General features: G+C 49.4%; 1 protein-coding gene across 1 annotated transcript in view; it reads left to right on the forward strand.

The window, feature by feature from the left end:
- The first annotated feature begins 5599 nt into the window (after positions 1-5599).
- Positions 5600-13691, forward strand: part of ATP1A1 (ATPase Na+/K+ transporting subunit alpha 1) — a 29527-nt gene continuing 21435 nt past the window's right edge. The window contains exon 1 of the mRNA XM_033092040.1: positions 5600-5879. Within this exon, the coding sequence (XP_032947931.1) occupies positions 5868-5879 (12 nt within the window). The 5' untranslated portion in view covers positions 5600-5867. The remainder of the gene's footprint in view (positions 5880-13691) is intronic.

A 13691-nucleotide genomic window follows, 5' to 3' on the forward strand; every position in this document is an offset into this window, starting at 1 on the left:
AGCACTGCCAGAGAAATCTTTCCAAAGCCAGATCTGGTCATGCCACCTTCCTGCTTCAAACCCTGTCATGTCTCCCTGTGGCCTATGGGATAAAGTCCAAGCCCTTAGAATGGCGTCCAAGTCCTCCAGAATCTGGACCCTGTTCACGTTTCCAGGCTGACCTCCTGCTGCGCGCGCTCTCACAACCTATGTTCTAGCCATGAATTTTCAACTACTGGCCAGCCCTCCAGCAGGCTCAGTTTATTTAGATCCTGGAGGTTTTTCCCATGCTGTTGCTTTTGCTTCCAATCGCACCCCTAACACACACACATACACACACATATCCCTCCACTTAATGAACGACTATCCATCGTTCACGAGCTAACCGGAGAAGGCTCCCAGCCTTTCAGGAAGAGCTGACCATGTCCTCCTTCAGGCCCCCATGATATCCTCCATAGATACAGCACCTCTCGCTGTGTTACCAGTATTTCTTTGCATGTCTCTCTTTTATGCCAGACGGTGAACTATTTGAAGGTTGGGAGTGTGTCTTGGTCATCTTTCTATGCCAGCACCTAGCATGGTGCTATAGTTCCCAACAATGGCTGTCCCGGGTTTTTTGTATGAACTAGCTCTGACTTCTGTGAAATGGTGTAGAGTGCCAGAGGTAGGGGTTGGAGAGGGTTCTTTATGAGAGGGGAAGAAAGACAGGCAGCCTTTCTGAGGGGCTTCTCTCTAAGGGTCCACAAGTAGAAGTCACCCATCAACTAAAATGGCAGCCTCCTGAGTAAAACCTAAGCTGTTAAACATGAATTGCGCTGGTTACTATTTTTGTGCCTGACCTACTTTTGGGTTACTCCCTACTGCTGTGACAAAAACCCCCAGACTTTTGTAAACGAACCAAACCACTGTTTTATACTTTCGTGTTCTCTCCTCTTAATATGGCCTTTCCCTCTAGTGAAAGGAGAATCTGCACAGCCCTTGAATCTCAGTTTTGGTGCAAAGGCATCTGTGGAAGAGTACTGTTCCCCGTAGGACCAGCTTTCACAGAACTTGCTCAGTTGTTTTCCCCTGGAAGATTTGAAGTCCAAGACTAGCACATCTATCCACTCCAATGGTGGCACTCATTTCCTTAGTTAGGGCTCACGGCCGTGTATGTTCATTCCCCTGGGAACAAGAAGGGTTAGATGACACTTTTCTGCTGCCACCTCCTCTGCATCAGGCTTGCCCGTGCTGGGTTGTGCCTGAAGCCACGTCTCTACTGTCATCTCTACTGTCTGGATGCAGATGACTCTGGCAATAGAATATTTTTCGGTCCAAATTGCTTTTTTGTTGACATTTGATTTTTGTTTGTGATGCCCCAGTGGTTGTTGATAGGTCGAAAACCAAGGGTGAGTTCGTACATGGCAGGATATTGTAACACTTCATAGTGTTTTGAACTGCCGTTAGGGGCATCAAAGAAGGGTATGAGGGAGAGTGAGAGAAGACGGAATCCTGGCTGTTAATTTCAGGATCTGATGTAAAACACATGAGAACCAAGTAAAGGGTCCTTTAACACTGTTTTATTTACAAAGTCTGCCATTAATAAGAGCCAATTATTTCAGTGGCAGTTGTGTTAAAGGGAAGCCGAGGAAAAGACTGAGGACTTGACTCTGTGAGGTTGGTAACAGACCCCAGGCCAGGTACCGTGTGAAGGCTGACTTTTCCAGATTTCAGGAAGCAAAACTTGAGGGCTTCAAAATCATTAACAGAAAAGAAGTTGTGATATATAGATAATGTGTTATAGAAATGTACACTTGAAACCTATGTAATTTTACTAACCCTAATAAATTCAATTTTTTAAAAAGCTAAAAGTCTGCTTAGAAGAATATTAAAGAGCTTTAAAAGAGAATGAAGAGATGAGTAGAAAATGGAGTCTGGAGGAAAAGTTACAGGGTCAGAATTATTTAGCTGACAGATTTTTGATGGTCAGTGGAGTGTTTAGAACTACGCTTTTAAAACAGGAGATAATACGTCTGCTGCTGGACAAGAAGAAATAGATTTGCAGTGGTGGGATGTACACTGGCGAGGAGGAACTTTGGGGTGGTAAGAAGAGTTGGCTTTAACGCAGGGAGAGTGGCAGCTAAGTAGCTTTCTGGGGTGCCGAGGAAATAGAAAAAGATAAAGATGCGAACATCAGATTGTTTCCATGCTAGATCTGTCCTTCCAGATCCCTAGCTCATCGATCCCCCAAACGTTTGCTGCCTATGGAAAATGCTTACTTGGTGTAGGCTGCAACCTGTATTTTTAAGCCCTTAATTGCAATGGTGTATTTGTTCAATGCAGCAAATACTTAAAGTGCTGGCGCTTGGGCTCAAAATACTGACTTGCATCATATTTTTCATACATCTGCTGATTCTTTTCACAATGACTGGGCCAACCTTCCATGGTGGTGTCAAACCCTCCTCAACACTTGGCAGCCTTGGGGTCTGTAAATGTTGAGTCTCTAGGGCAATTCCTTTCATTGTTTTCCACGCTAGGTGCTTAAAAAGAGCTGAACGGAGGCAGATAGAATAGGGAGGCAGAACTCACCCCACCCTCTCTTCTGGAAGTACCGTCCTCTCTGGGAGTTTGAAAAGATACACAAAGGTTCTGCTATTCTCCTGGGACTATCCAGCGCCCATACTCTCTGGCCTTCAGTTTCTTCATTGTGAAAAGAGGGGCGTGTTTGATCGCTAAGGTTCCAATCAGAAGCCCCTCCCAAGAGGAAAAAGGAAGTCTTTCCCAAAAAAAGGACATTTCCCCCCTTGGTTGCCTATGTTCCAAGGTACCTCTCCTGCATCTGAAACTTCTGCTTCTGAAACCTTGGTCCTGGCCATGCTGTCCTTGTGTCTTTAATTCCATAGGTGTGTCCAGGGCTCCATATTACAACAGGGTAGGGTTTCTTCCCAACACTCTTTCCCATAAAAAGTTGGCAACGCCTGCTTCTTTACCATATTTTCCCCCTTTACCTCCTAAAATTAGTCCTCAAGTCCTGGCAATAATCTTTACCCCTAAAAACACCCTTGAAGACTGCCCAGTGCCTAGACCACAGCACTTGGTATGGGGGGATCACGTTTAGAGAAAGCATTGACTTTAGAGGAACAATCGCCAGGCCCTTTCTGATATTCTAAAAAGTTTCTGTGGAATATCTTTCTTTCCATAGGACTGACATGGAAAATGGCATTACGAATTTTGAAAATGGAATGGGATTTGCCTCTGGAGGTGGGGATCAGGTGGGCCAGAAACCGGGGACTGAGGGGCGTATGCGCCCCATAAACTGATGAAAAGCGGAAATAGGAAGAAAAGGTTCTAGCTGAGGTCTTCTTGGTAATACAAAAGGGGAGGCATGTGGAAACACTGTATTTGTGAGGATTGCAACATTGAGAACAATGGCTGTTCTCCCACCCAAACTTCCTTGGTGCTGCGCTCTGAGAGCAAGCTTTCAAAGTGGGAAGATGTTATTTTGTAATTTTGAGGACAAACTCCCCGAATCACTAACTCAGTGGTCTTGTGAGAAGAAAGTCCCCCAGCCTCCCATTTCCCACTCTGGAAAAATGCAGCTAAAGCCCTTTACCGTCCAAACTTATGAGAATCCAACAGGATTTTTATATGAAAAAGTGCTATGGGGAGGCCAAAGCAACATACAGATTTTAGTTAACAATTTTTTAACTTTTCCCCTCTCTGGAATACAGCTAGAATTTGGAGGTCCTCCTGGAAGGACCTTCAGCTGCCAAACAAACAGCTCTAGCGACAAAGGAAAATGCCTTGATCTATCAGGGTTATACTGTGGAAGGAAAAAGGATAATTTTACTTATGGAGAACAAGGAGCTCAGTTGGCAGGAGACATCCACATCGTTCAGAGTTTTGCTTTCTCCATTTGGTTGTTGTTCTTGCTGCACTTTTTCCGTTCAGAACAGGGCCCAAGGGATGATGAATCTTAGACAAGCTAAGAGATCTCGTAAAAAGCACAAGTCTCCTACAGGCCAGCAGTCACGGGGCCTGTAAAGAAAGCGTTTTCTAGACCCTTGGAGATGGAGCCCTGATAACGTTCTGCAAATGCCTTCTGTTGAATTAGCAGTGTTGGGGACTCTGGATTTGGGGCTCTCTCTCCCCAGCAGTCATAAATTTGAGTTCCACTTACAATTTCTGCTCTTCCTGGCATGGAATGATTTAACGAAGCCTGAGGATCCAGGATCAGGGGAGGAGGGTCCAGCCCTTAGCAACACATTCTTGGGCAAGAGAAGAAACAGTTTCTTCTAAGAAAGACTAAGAATTACCGAAACCTTAGCATTCCTTCCCTGCCTCCCTCCCTCCTTCCCTTTCCTCCCTATTTCTTTCAAGCTTCCCATCTCTATTTGTTCCTGTTAAATGAATACTTGGAGTTGATAGGGCCAGCTTTTACTTGCTTAGGAAGTTAATATTTTCCTTGTTTCTTGTAGTATTTAACAGAGAGGTGGAATGACTTTCTCCGGAGAATACTGACTTCCTGAAAGCATTGTTAATAATACTACTACCTTGCTTTCTAAATGGAGACTTCCAGCCACTGCAGCCTCTGCTAAGAAGCAGAAGCCATAATGCGAGGGAAGTCCCATAAGGCAGCCAGGCCAGGGCTCTCTGGGGGTGGGGATGGGGGTGGGTGGGGGGTGGGCGTGGAGGTCCGGGGCTCATCCTCACACTCGTGCCCAGGGTCCCTCAGAGCACCCAAGGCGGCACTGGAAGAGCACTGCTGTGCCAGTAGGCGGCATAGGGAGGCACCAGCCATGTCGTCAAACATCTTCCCCTCCAGTCGGCCCCTTTCGCTAACGATATGCATTCCTTAAGGTTTCAGGTGTTCCTCCTCTAAAAAGCGAATCACCAAACTGGACAAGCAGGTTTCATTCACACAGTTGCCTGAATGAATTCATTGGACGTCCTTTGCATTGTCATTTGGGGAGGACGCTTGGGGCCTCCGGCAAGGCCAGCCCAGACCCATTCCTCCTGGGGCGGAGAGGGAAGTGGATAACGGGGATCCCAGACCTAAGGAGGCCTTCGGGAGGGCACCGAGAAGCTGGTGGGCTCGGGGCCAGGACAACGCCGGGAAGCGGAGTCCCTCAGGCGGGCGGGGGCTGCAGTCACACCTGAACCCCCACCCCCACCTCGGCGCGTCCCTCCATCCCAGATGAGCTTCCTGATGCAGTGGAAAGGCCCCTCCGCGAGAGGTTTCTGTCCCGGTTCCCTGGAGATTCGGGGAGCCCAGTTCCGACAGCGTCCCCGCAACCACTGCGGACCTTCGGGGCCCTACAAAGCAGGCCGGTCACGCAGGGCGGCGCGGGGGAGGAGCACGGGAGCTCCATGGCCGCCGAGGCCGCGCTGCCCGGCCAGCCCGCGCCCCGCAGAGGCTCGGCCGCGGCCTCCCGAGACGTGGGCACGCGCGCCGGGGGGCCGGCGCCCTCCTGCCGGGAGTCGGGACTAGCCGCAGCCGGCGCGGCCCGGGTCTGGGGGGTGGGGTTTGCAGAGGGGGCGGGGTCCGGCCGGCGGCGGGTGTCAGGTTGCTCCGGTAACGGTGACGTGAGGGGCGTGGGCGGGGCCAGCACGCAGGTTGCATATTTTAGGAAGTGAGGAGGAGGCGCGGGCTGGAGCTGCGGCGGGGTCTGGGGCGCAGAGGAGCGGCGGGAGGAGGCGGACACGTGGCAGCAGCAGCGGTAGCAGCCCGGCGGCGGCGGCGGCAGCGGCGGCATCGGCCCGACCGCCGGCCGTCCTCCCTCCCTCCCTCCCGCCCCGCGGCAGCCCTAGCTCCCTTCTCGTTGCTCCGCTGGCCGCGAGCTGCTCTCTGCTTTTCTCGCTGATTCTCAAGCGGCGGGACCCCGCGCCGCGCACTAACCACCGCCACCATGGGGAAGGGGGTGAGTGTCGGGAGAGCTGGGGCCGGGGGCGCGGGGAGCCCCGGAGGCCGGGGAGGAAGTCAGGAGGGCGACCGCAGCCGGCGAGAGGCGGCGGAGGAGGAAGCGCCGCGCCGGGGGCTGGCACAGCGGCCAGGCTTAAAAGACGACGCACTTGGGAAATGGAGGGAGCGCAGCAGTGGGGGACGGCGGGCGGGGGCAGGGAGCGCTGGGGAGACGGCGGGCGGCCCCGGGAGAGGGGCTGCGGGCCCCCCCATTCCGAGCGCGCCGTGGCCCGGGGCGCCCGGAGCCGGCGCTCTGAGCCGCAGGGCTGGGAGGAGGGCGAACGGGCGCTGGGCCGCCCCAGGAAGCAGCCGGCCGCCGGCGGCATCCCCGAGCCCGCTTCCCTCCCTCCACCCGCCCTCACCTCCCATCTCTCGCCTTCCTCTTTCCCTCCGCCCTCCGTGCCCGGAGGCCAGGCGCGCTCCTCCCCTTCCCCTGGGGCGCGCAGCCGGGCTCCTCCCGGCTGCGGTTCCCGCCGCGGCCCGGGGCGCCGGTAGGGGCTTCCGACGCGGGGGCGGCCGTGGGGTACGAGGCTCCTTCTCCTGGAGGCGCCGGGGCTTAGCCAGCTTCCCGCAGAGACGGCCGCCCTCCCCCAAAGGAAAAAACTGGCTTCCCCGGACTGTGGAGCCGGTCGTGCGGGCTGGTGCCAGCAAGGGTGTGCCTTCACCCGCCTTAAGATGGCCTTTAAGGTATACTTCCGAGAGCTTTACTGGGACACTTTCCACAAACACAGGATGCGCCCGGGGCAACTGCAGTGGGGAGGGGTATGTAGATTTTTTTGGAGGAGGACAGGCTGGCCGACGAGGGCTTCTGGGTACGATAAACCCTAAAAAGGACTGGAGGCAGAGGACAAGTCGGCGGTGGTAGGACTGTGGAGCCGCGGGAGAGCGGTTCCCGAGGTATCCAGGGGGATCCGAGACAGGAAAGGAGAGCACGTCTGGTTCCTACCTTTCTGTCACTGGGAGCGGTGATAATCGGGACCCCAGCGGGGCCAAAGAATCTAGTTGAGGAATATATACAAAATATACAAATATATACCAAATGTATACAAATATATACAAAATATACAAAATTATACAAAATAACCCCAAAAGCATCAATTCATGGCATAAGATGACTAGGTCGTGAGAATACTGGTAGGAGAGAATCCACTCCCTTAGCTCTAGGGCTTGCGCTGTGCCTGCACTTAGTAGGCCTTTGAATGTTGCAGGGCTCTTCCCGGTGCAGTGAATGCTGGGGGAAAAGGGAGGGTGCATCCTGACTTCCAAATGGGTTTTGAAGGAGACAATTGCAAGGCTTGGAGGACCCGAGAGGGATAAGTGGGAAATGCACAACTTGTATCTTTTCAAAGCACAAAATGTGGGAAGGCTGGCGCAGGTCAAGAAGCTGAAGGCCAAGAGCTGAGTGCCAGCCTGTTACTCCCCACGATGGAAACTGGGTTAGTGGCCCGTGTTTGTACCGCACTGTCAAACCTTAGGTCATGCCGCTAAACAAGCTCTTTAAAAGCTCATTCCTTTATCTCTGCCCCCCCTCAAATAAAAAAGAGTTTTGTTTCTTGAGCTGGACAGTGCTGATTTGGGCGGGTGTAGAGCTCATAGATACCCTCCCCGAGGCCTAGGAAGGTGAAGTGACTTGCTCAAGGTCAAATGGTTGGTTAATGACACACCAGATGTCCCTGATTCCTGAACAGCCTGTGGCCTCCGCAGCCTGAACACTCACTCACTGCTTAACAGTTGCCTTATATGTAGAACGCTCAAGTCATTCTTCAGATGAACCGGGGGTGTTTCTGATCATGAATTAATGGACCAGAGAGATGTTTGAGTAAGTTATGTCTCTCTGTGTGTCTCTTTCATAACCACACACATACATAGTATTGGTCAAGTCAGCAACATACCTTGTTGGGGAGGTAGGTTCAAGCAAGGTGTTTCGTGAATCCCAATAAAATGTCTAGAGGCGAGCAAACACAAAATTGAATTATAGCTGGTTAACACAGGATGATATGCCCCTTATATGCTGGGTTGTAATTAGTGTCTTGGATACTCTGATAATTTGAACGTTAAGGGTGTATGTGTGTGTGTGTATCGGTGGTGATTCTCCTGGGATAAAGTTACCCTTTTTGTCCCCAGTGACTTACTGTGACAGTCCAAATGTCCAGAAGGATATTTTATGCTGAAATGTTGGGATTTTTCCACATGAGGATTAAAATGTGGGTGGAGTGATGACTAAAGCCCAGCTGATAATTGGTTAGCCAGGAAACCTGTGCTGGCGGCTCATTTTTAAGGTCATTGTTAATTTCTTCCCCTCTTCCTACTTTCGGATTGCCTAGATTTTGATGATATTTCAGGTGATTTTATTTCTCCTTAAAACTCCAGTTCCTGAGCTTTCGGTAGGAAAATGAAAGAACAGCTGAATCATTCCTGGATGAAATAGGATTTTGTCCCCTTTTTTTTTCATATTGGGTGTTTTTGCCAGTGACTTGGCTTAAATCCCTAGCTAGGCCTGCCACTCACAACTATTTAGCTCAACCAAGGTACACAGAAACGCTCTCTTCTCGGTTACAAAAGATTGGGGGGGGGGGGAGGCAGGGATGTCACCAGGTCCTTCACTGCAGTTCTCCATTGTTTGAATATTAACTTAGTTACCTAGAAAATAAATCCTAGCTCGTGGGTACTGGTTTAAAGAGGAGCAGGGAAAAGGGTTCAGGTGAAGGCTGGACGAGGGGTACACATGTCAGCAGAAATCCTGGTTGTATGGTAACATTATCAGCTGCCCTTTTGGAGCTCAACTTGAAAGTGTGACTAAATCTTCTCTGGCTGCTATAAAGTTAGTACTTTAGACGGAAAACATTGTAAGGCAGAGTGCTCGATGTGGAAAGGTGCCCAGGCCTGGCCGCCGGTTACAAGAGGAACTCGGGACTGACAGCACTGGGGGTAGAGAAGAGGGTTGGTTTGCATCACGCCCTTTGCCTGTTAAGTGTTGGTGTGCATGTGACAGCTTCCCGGCTCTGGGAGGCTCTGGGAGGTTCTAGCTGTACCCTGTCCTGAGGGTGTATCCTCTTTTGGTAACTTAACTCTTTGTTAGTTTGTAGTGTTCTCTGCCAGTAAGTTTGTAACACGCCAGTGACTCACCTTTGGGTGGGAGGGTAGGAAAGGGGGAGGTCTGCATTTATAAATCTGAGAATCTGAGAGTAGGCTAAACTTGACAACCCAAAAAAGGCAGGGGGGTGGAGGGGTGGGCGGGTGTAAAACTCCAGTAAAATGTTTATCCAGGTGAGGACTAAAACTTAAAATATACAGACCTCTGGAAATGTAATTCCTAAATTGCAATTAAAAACAAAAAGGGAATTCAACAGCATAAAGCACAATAGACTTGGTACGCATTCGTGCTCCATCCCAAAACCCTTCTAAATCATTATCTTCTGATTATTTTAGCAACAGATTAACAGTTCTGTGTGAGTTTTCTGTTCAAATCAGGCTATGTTCTTTTCGATAAATCCAAACTTAAGAGTGAGAAAGAGGCTTTAAGGAAATATTTGAAGGGTTTTGTATGGAAAAGTAAAATTCATTTCTTCATTTAAAGACAACAAGGTTAAAAAGATGATAATAGCCCGTGGGTAGAGGACTCACGCTGAGTGAGGACCAGGCGAACCCATCTCTGTTCTGTTCAGTGAGTGCAGGGCAAGCGTGAGTGTGGCTATTATTGGGCCTTAGAGATCCGATCTTTCTAGACGGGGTTTTCATCAGCCATTCTTCAGCCCTTTCAAAACCAGAGAGCAGGTTTTCTTTCGCCTGAAAAACACAGTCAGGGTTGAAAATCATGGGAAATGCTATTAATTACTCACCGAAAGAAATCCAAGTGGAAATGTCAGTGGACGTTGCTCACCTATTTAAGAGCAGCTTAGTTTTCATCTACTTTCACTTTTCACGCACCAGACTTCACAGCATTTTTAAAGTCTCTGTGAAAGACGTACAGAAGAACCTGGGCTTCTCAGCCCTCGGTGATGGGCAGGAGTGTGAACATTTGCACTGTGGTGCCTTCATCTAGCTGCCCAGGGCTCTGTGCCAGCCAACAGGCCAGAAGAAGAAACACGAGTGTCCGATCAGATGGGCTTACAGTAATCAGAGTGGCTGTGTTTGGACAGCAAAACACTGGGCAGACTGTGTCCCCATCCCTGCCAGAGCTGTCCAGTTCTGGGTTATGCTGAAAATATGCGGTCAGTAAGTGATAATGGGAAGGAAAGAGGCTTTTTCAAATCCAGCGTTTTTTTCAAGAGCTCGTCTTCCTTTCTATATTTTTGGAAAAGGAGACTTGTAACCAAGTCAGGTTTGAACTTTGCTCACGTTGCCTTGAATTGAGCGTATGAGGGAAAGTGTGTTCCTTGGCTGGAGTCAGAGAGAGACTGTTCTTTGCATATGACTCACCTCATTAGTTGTGCTGAAATCTGTTGTCAGGAATCCACAAGAAGTTCTTCACATTTATTTGACTGGTGTTGGGAATAGCAAGTTCTGGGAGAGAGACGACAGCCCCCTCTTTCCCCCACCTGCACCCCACAATTTTTCTCTGCTTTCATTTGGATCCTGAGCCAAGGGAATTTTGGCCAATAGACCTCATTCCTTACTTCCTTTGTGACTTGACAAATGAATTTTAGCTGAACATTAATTATCTCTGTATCTGGTTTTATTCAAACCCCATTTAGTAACAACTATTAGATAGTTTCTGTTGGTGATCAGGAAAGTCGATTCTTGGCGCTTTGTCTTGGGGACTTGTGTTAATTTGGGGACCTGGTAATCACAGAGTGCAAGGTTTTGGATCCGTTTGGTGTGTCTTTCCAGTCTGTCCCCTTGGGGAGGGCAGGGCCCTCAAGCACTTCGGGGATTGTCTTGTGTTTTGTCTTTTATCTTCCACCCTAGGCGAGGGTTCCCTGGTGCCATATTTGTTTTATTGTTTCAAAGCATGTTTCCCTGGGGCTGTGCTGCCTTTATCTTCTTCACCTGGCTTCTGATTCACTTCCTACCCTAGGCTGCAGGGTACCAACTGAGGAGCGATCAGGACTTACTAGGAACTGATTCAGTCCCCTTTCAACACTTGGGTCACTTATTTAATCCATTGCTTCTCAAACTGACATCTTTTGAGTCGCATGAGCCAAAGAGTGGTCTGGCAAAGGGAAGAAAGAAAGGGGTGAGGAGGGCAGCAGATGGAGGGAACAGGTAGAAAGTTTTAACTCTTCATAACCCAGGTGCCTAATGTACAGGTAGAGTACCCATTTAAAAAAGGGGGTGTGTTTGTTTTTTAATGAACTGGAAAAACAAAGCACGTGTTTAAAAAGGGAGTAAATCTAAAGTCTATTTAGAGTCTTTAGAAATCTTAGATTTTTTTTTTTTTTTTTTTTTGAATAATCGCGGATGTATACTAACTATTGCAGGTAGACTGGGCTGGCAGGCTGGTTAAAAATTTAGGTGCCGGCAGGTTAGGGAGGAAGGTCAAGCCTCTTTGATTTGGGAGCTGAGGGAGCCCTCTGGCTGGAGCTGGAGCCAGAGCTGTTTTCTCTGCGTCCTCTTGGCTAATGGGCTGCAGCCCCAGTTTGAAGGTGCTGAGCTGGGCTCACAGAGGGACCCGCTGCTTTGTCCTTGCTACATGACATCCCCCAGCATGCTGCATGTTTAGGTGAGTGAGAGGAGGCCGATGATGGCATGGTGGTCCCTCGGGTCATCTCTGCAGAGAAAAGCTGTGCTTTCGCTGCTGCTCTGGACCACAGAGCAACTGCAGTAGGACAGGGCGTATTCTCGCTCAGCCCTGGCCATCTCCTAGCCCTCAGGTCCCTGGCTAGAAGATTCCTGGTATGAAAACTAAACTACTCAGTCATTTAGGAGCAATGGGAGGTTTAATGAATTGAGCTTGATGATCATTTCTTGCATATTCTTTAAGCTTTGATGAGATGAAATTTTTTAAAACTACCCAAAATGAGGTTGGTTTTTGGTTTTGGTTTTTTTAAGGTGTAAAAGGAGTTTTCACAGTGAGGAATGGCAGTAATTCAGATGTTAATTTAAACCACGTTACAATAATAACCTTTGTGTAGCACTTGATTGAGGACCTTTACACAGAGGATTGCGTTTGATACTGATTTAATATATGATCCCACGAAGACTGGAAAAGCCCCACTTTTTACATCAAGGAAAGATGGGGCCCAGGGCACCTCTAGGCGACCATCCCCCAACATACCTGCTAAGGCAGATTCTGCCAAATTGGGTTCAGCGGTGCCATTTCTACGACCCTCTTGGCCAGCGTTGAAATGGGCTGCGTGGGGGCAGTTACTTTTACCTGCCTGCTGGCCCCTCTTGCTAGTCCATAGTTTCTGTGTGTGGGTTTGGGAAACAGTACAGTTTCTTAGGTGTTTCGTTTTCAGAGTCGATGTCAGCCCCTTGATTCATCTGACTGTCAGTTGCCGTCTCGAGATCCTTTAGTACTAACACCTAGTGTCACCTCCATTTTAGGGACCAGGAAGCCATGCCTGGCTGTTCAGGGTCCTGCAGCTGGCATAGGCAGAGGTAGAATGACTTGGGGCTGACTTAAAAGCACCATCTAAAGGGTGTGGACAGCTCAGCTTCCATGGACCCTTTAGACTTCCTTCGCTGGAATTTGGGAAGTCTGAAGAACTCTGAACTCCCTGCTGGCCCCAGGGCTGATAAGGTGGGGACAGTGGCCAGAACTCCCGGAACTCCCATAAGGCACAATAGAGAAATGCCCTGACGCCTGCCTGGTTGAGATGGGTCTGAAGGCCTGGCTGGCAGCTTCAGCTCTTGCAGACCTCAAGGGACATACCCTTTGGGACGGATGCTTCTGTTCGAATCCTCATTGCACTTCTCTGTGTGCCTTATTACGTGGGGAGACTAGCTTTTTGGACCTGTCCTATCTGTTCCCCACTCTACCGCCTTCCAATTGTGAATTGCTGAAGCATCGAGGAAGGCGTGCCTCTAGGTCTCCGAGATGCCTCACTCATTGTAAGGATTTGCCGTGTTTCTAAATGGGCGAACCTCCTTACACACCTTAACCTGGGTTCCTCCTGTCAAGAATTTTCCGTTCCCGTCTCCTGGGTCACCCTTTCCCTCTGCCGAGATCAAATGGTAGCAGAACTCAGGGTAGTGCATCTTTGAGCAGATGGAACCCCTAGGAAGCACAGGACGAAGTAATGACACGGTTTAAGCCACGTCACGCTGGGCAAGCCCCTGCCCTTGTTCTGACCTCCCACTTCCTAAATTAGATAGGAAAAGAAAAACCCAGAACCCCACTTACTTCATTTTCACAAGTGGCCCTTCTGAGAAGGCTATAATGTTGAGCTTCCATTGTACCTTTCTTTAGAGATATGGAGGGTGCTTCCTTCCCCCCCGACCCCCCAGGGAGTGGGAGAAGTGATCAGAATGTTCCAATGTTGAAAAAGTAGGAATTGCGTGCCCAGAGGAGTGGGAAGCCATTGGAGTAGATTGGGGAAGGCCCCTTGCCGTGACCTTGGTTCTTCCAAAATGCTGTTAAGAGAAAGAATAAAGCGCATGTCATCTTGCTACCCATTTTTTGCTTTGTTCCCTTGTCCCACGTGGGCACAGATGTTTTTTCTGGTTTGAAACTGTAATGATTGAGACTGAGAGAGACTTAAGTAATGTGTAATCCCCATCAAGATAAGCTAGCATTAAACTATTGTTTTACTTGTAGGGAAGAACTGAATTGTGTAAGTTGCCTGTTCTGGACAAACGTTGCCTAGTGAAAAAATGAACACATCTC

The sequence above is a fragment of the Rhinolophus ferrumequinum genome, chromosome 22 (genome assembly GCF_004115265.2).
Source record: "Rhinolophus ferrumequinum isolate MPI-CBG mRhiFer1 chromosome 22, mRhiFer1_v1.p, whole genome shotgun sequence".
NCBI classification, from domain to species: Eukaryota; Metazoa; Chordata; class Mammalia; order Chiroptera; family Rhinolophidae; genus Rhinolophus; species Rhinolophus ferrumequinum.